Consider the following 2710-nt stretch of genomic DNA (forward strand, 5'->3'; position numbering starts at 1 on the left):
CTATAGGTCTAATAATGAATTATTGTGATGTTAAATAGACAATGTTAGCTATCAAGGAGCGACGTTGTTTTTCATTGGGACCTTCGTCCCTTCAAGGCTAGGCCTATACCATCCTAGTCTACAAACGTCGCCTAAAGTAATTGATTTTACCCGGCAGAACGTAAGAAGGAAACTCCGCTTTTCAGTCGTCTTAGGCCATTGTTTTTTGACAATGACCTTTCAGAGGTCAAATTGCTGTCAAGAATATAAATTGGCGGCTTCGCAGCAATAAAAGTCTTCATTTTATCTATTTTCAGAAGAAAAAAAATCACAAAACTAAAGTATTTCAATACAGGAACATTGTACTGTAGAAAGATCTCACTTTATCTCATTAAAAAAAATACAAAAATGATACTTTTTTTTGCTTTATTCGCTTTTTTAATCTAAATTAAAGGACTGATCGTATAAGTGTATATATCAGCATTTTAGAGTACAGTAAGAAATAGGCCTAGGGCCTAGACTTCGTTTTATTTATTTTCAGATAAAAAAACTGACACAAGATATTTGTAGAAAGATTTTTTTTATCTCATAAAAAAAACAAACAAAAACAATATGGAAAACTATCATCATTACTTAGTTAGATTAGGCCACCACAGGAATGAAAGTTGTAGGTTTGCGTCCACCGCCCGCATGCCTAAAATGCTACCGCACGAAAATTTTCATTATTTTGAAAAGTTCATTATTTTGAAAAAAAATATACTTCGTTTTAAAAAACGGACTTTCTAAGTCGTATAAGTGTATATATCAGCATTTTAGAGTACAGTAAGAAATAGGCCTAGGGCCTAGACTTCGTTTTATTTATTTTCAGATAAAAAAACCGACACAAGATATTTGTAGAAAGATTTTTTTTATCTCATAAAAAAAACAAACAAAAACAATATGGAAAACTATCATCATTACTTAGTTAGATTAGGCCACCACAGGAATGAAAGTTGTAGGTTTGCGTCTACCGCCCGCATGCCTAAAATGCTACCGCACGAAAATTTTCATTATTTTGAAAAGTTCATTATTTTGAAAAAAAATATACTTCGTTTTAAAAAACGGACTTTCTAAGTCGTAAACAGACAGAAAAAACTATCTATTCATCACTGATCACTCGTCGCTAACACCGAGCGAAGGCAGGCCTGCCCACATCGCACCATGATCGCCGATCACTGCTGAGGTAATTTACGGGTCAAATCGATCTTTCTGACCAATAGGAAATCTCGTATGTTTAAAGAGGTCTTAAATGTAGAAAAGGATCTGTTTTATAGGCTAGTGTACATTTATGACTGTAAGCATTGTTTCTTGGGAATAAATGTAAAATTACCAATGCCGTGGCTTGTGGACAGCATTTATAAATAAAAAAATAATGAATAATGAAAAATGAAAAAATGCCTCATGTGTTTTTAAAATTTTTCGGATGCAAACCTACAACTTTCATTCTCGTGGCCTTATACCTGCAGGGAAATTAGTATTATTATTAGATTACATCTACGCAGAAATGCACGGACGGATTTCTAGGCTTAATTTTTGAGCGGCGGATACATTCCGCACAGGCTATACTTTACAGTCTCGACCGAGGCTAGGGCCTAGGCCCTACTAGGCCTCCTAGCCTAGATTAGCCAACTCAGTGGGCTAGGGCCTAGGCCCCACGGCCCTGGCTCTAGGCCTAGATCTTGTGTGCTAACTACCCTACTTTTGTAACTTTACTTACTTACCTCGCCAAACTGAAAAGCTGATACCAGCACTAAGACAACGCCAGTAAAACATAGAATGGTTCCATATCTGTGTGATAGACACGAATATGTCTGTTTCTGTACAATTTTAAACATTTTTTTATATTTAATAATTATATAATTCGATCGAAATATCAAATGATGATACCATCGATGTGGAAGCTGCCATGTTGTAACACGAAAAATAGAGGGCGTCATGACAGTAAATATAAGAAATTATTCACACGGTAGTCAGTTCCATAGAAATGTGGCTTGAAAGGGCATGGTTGGGCCATGCTTTTTATTACACTATGGATATTCGTCCGACCGAAATACCGTAGTACATTAAGAATAAGAATCCGATTTGACTTAAAATCGTCGAAAAATATCCACTACTGACCTCGTGTGAATATTGAGGTTGGTTTTCTGGGTTTCTTTTACCTTTCGATATAAACCGATAATAGGCATAGGCTAGCTTTAGCCTTTAAATTCAGGGCTAGGCCTATGCTAGCCTCTCAGACTCTAGTCTAGCTAGTGCTAGGCTAGGGCCATCCATTCATAGGCCTAGTTAGGCCTATCTATGGTTATGCATTGCATGGGCCCCTTTTTAAATAGGTGCCTATCCAATCAATATCTAGGCCTTATAGGCCCACCATAATGACAGTACTGTACTGTATATGTGTATTTATGTGTCTCTGTCGCCCTATTTATTTAAGTTATAATTATTGATTATTATATGTCTGTATGTATATACCTGTATAAGCCTAATTTAAATTTACTTTAGTGTATTTTATTTAGGTATTTTTAAAAAAGTTATGTGTACGGTGTTTAGGTCAAATCTTTTTAGTGTATTATTTCAGTATAATTTATTGGTTATTTTATGTGTATTTATGTCTCTGTCACCCTATTTATTTCAGTTTTAATAACTATTGATTATTATTATTATTATTTTTTTTTTTTTTTTTTTTTTTTTT

At 34.6% G+C, this 2710-nt stretch overlaps 2 protein-coding genes across 5 annotated transcripts in view; one reads left to right on the forward strand and one right to left on the reverse strand.

The window, feature by feature from the left end:
- Window positions 1–1925, reverse strand: part of LOC117107639 (N-acetylglucosamine-1-phosphotransferase subunits alpha/beta-like) — a 26027-nt gene extending 24102 nt beyond the window's left edge. For both annotated transcript variants that reach the window (XM_033249348.1, XM_033249347.1), the window contains exon 1: window positions 1740–1925. In XM_033249348.1, coding sequence (XP_033105239.1) covers window positions 1740–1853 — 114 coding nt within the window. In that variant the 5' untranslated portion in view covers window positions 1854–1925. The remainder of the gene's footprint in view (window positions 1–1739) is intronic.
- An 87-nt stretch (window positions 1926–2012) lies between these two features.
- LOC117107679 (transmembrane protein 246-like) overlaps window positions 2013–2710 on the forward strand; it is a 5761-nt gene continuing 5063 nt past the window's right edge. For all 3 annotated transcript variants that reach the window (XM_033249403.1, XM_033249404.1, XM_033249406.1), the window contains exon 1: window positions 2013–2153. The gene's annotated coding sequence lies outside the window, so the exon portion shown is untranslated. The remainder of the gene's footprint in view (window positions 2154–2710) is intronic.

This window comes from Anneissia japonica, unplaced genomic scaffold (genome assembly GCF_011630105.1).
Source record: "Anneissia japonica isolate Jap-2015-1 unplaced genomic scaffold, ASM1163010v1 scaffold5330_len1712360_cov203, whole genome shotgun sequence".
Lineage (NCBI taxonomy): Eukaryota > Metazoa > Echinodermata > Crinoidea > Comatulida > Comatulidae > Anneissia > Anneissia japonica.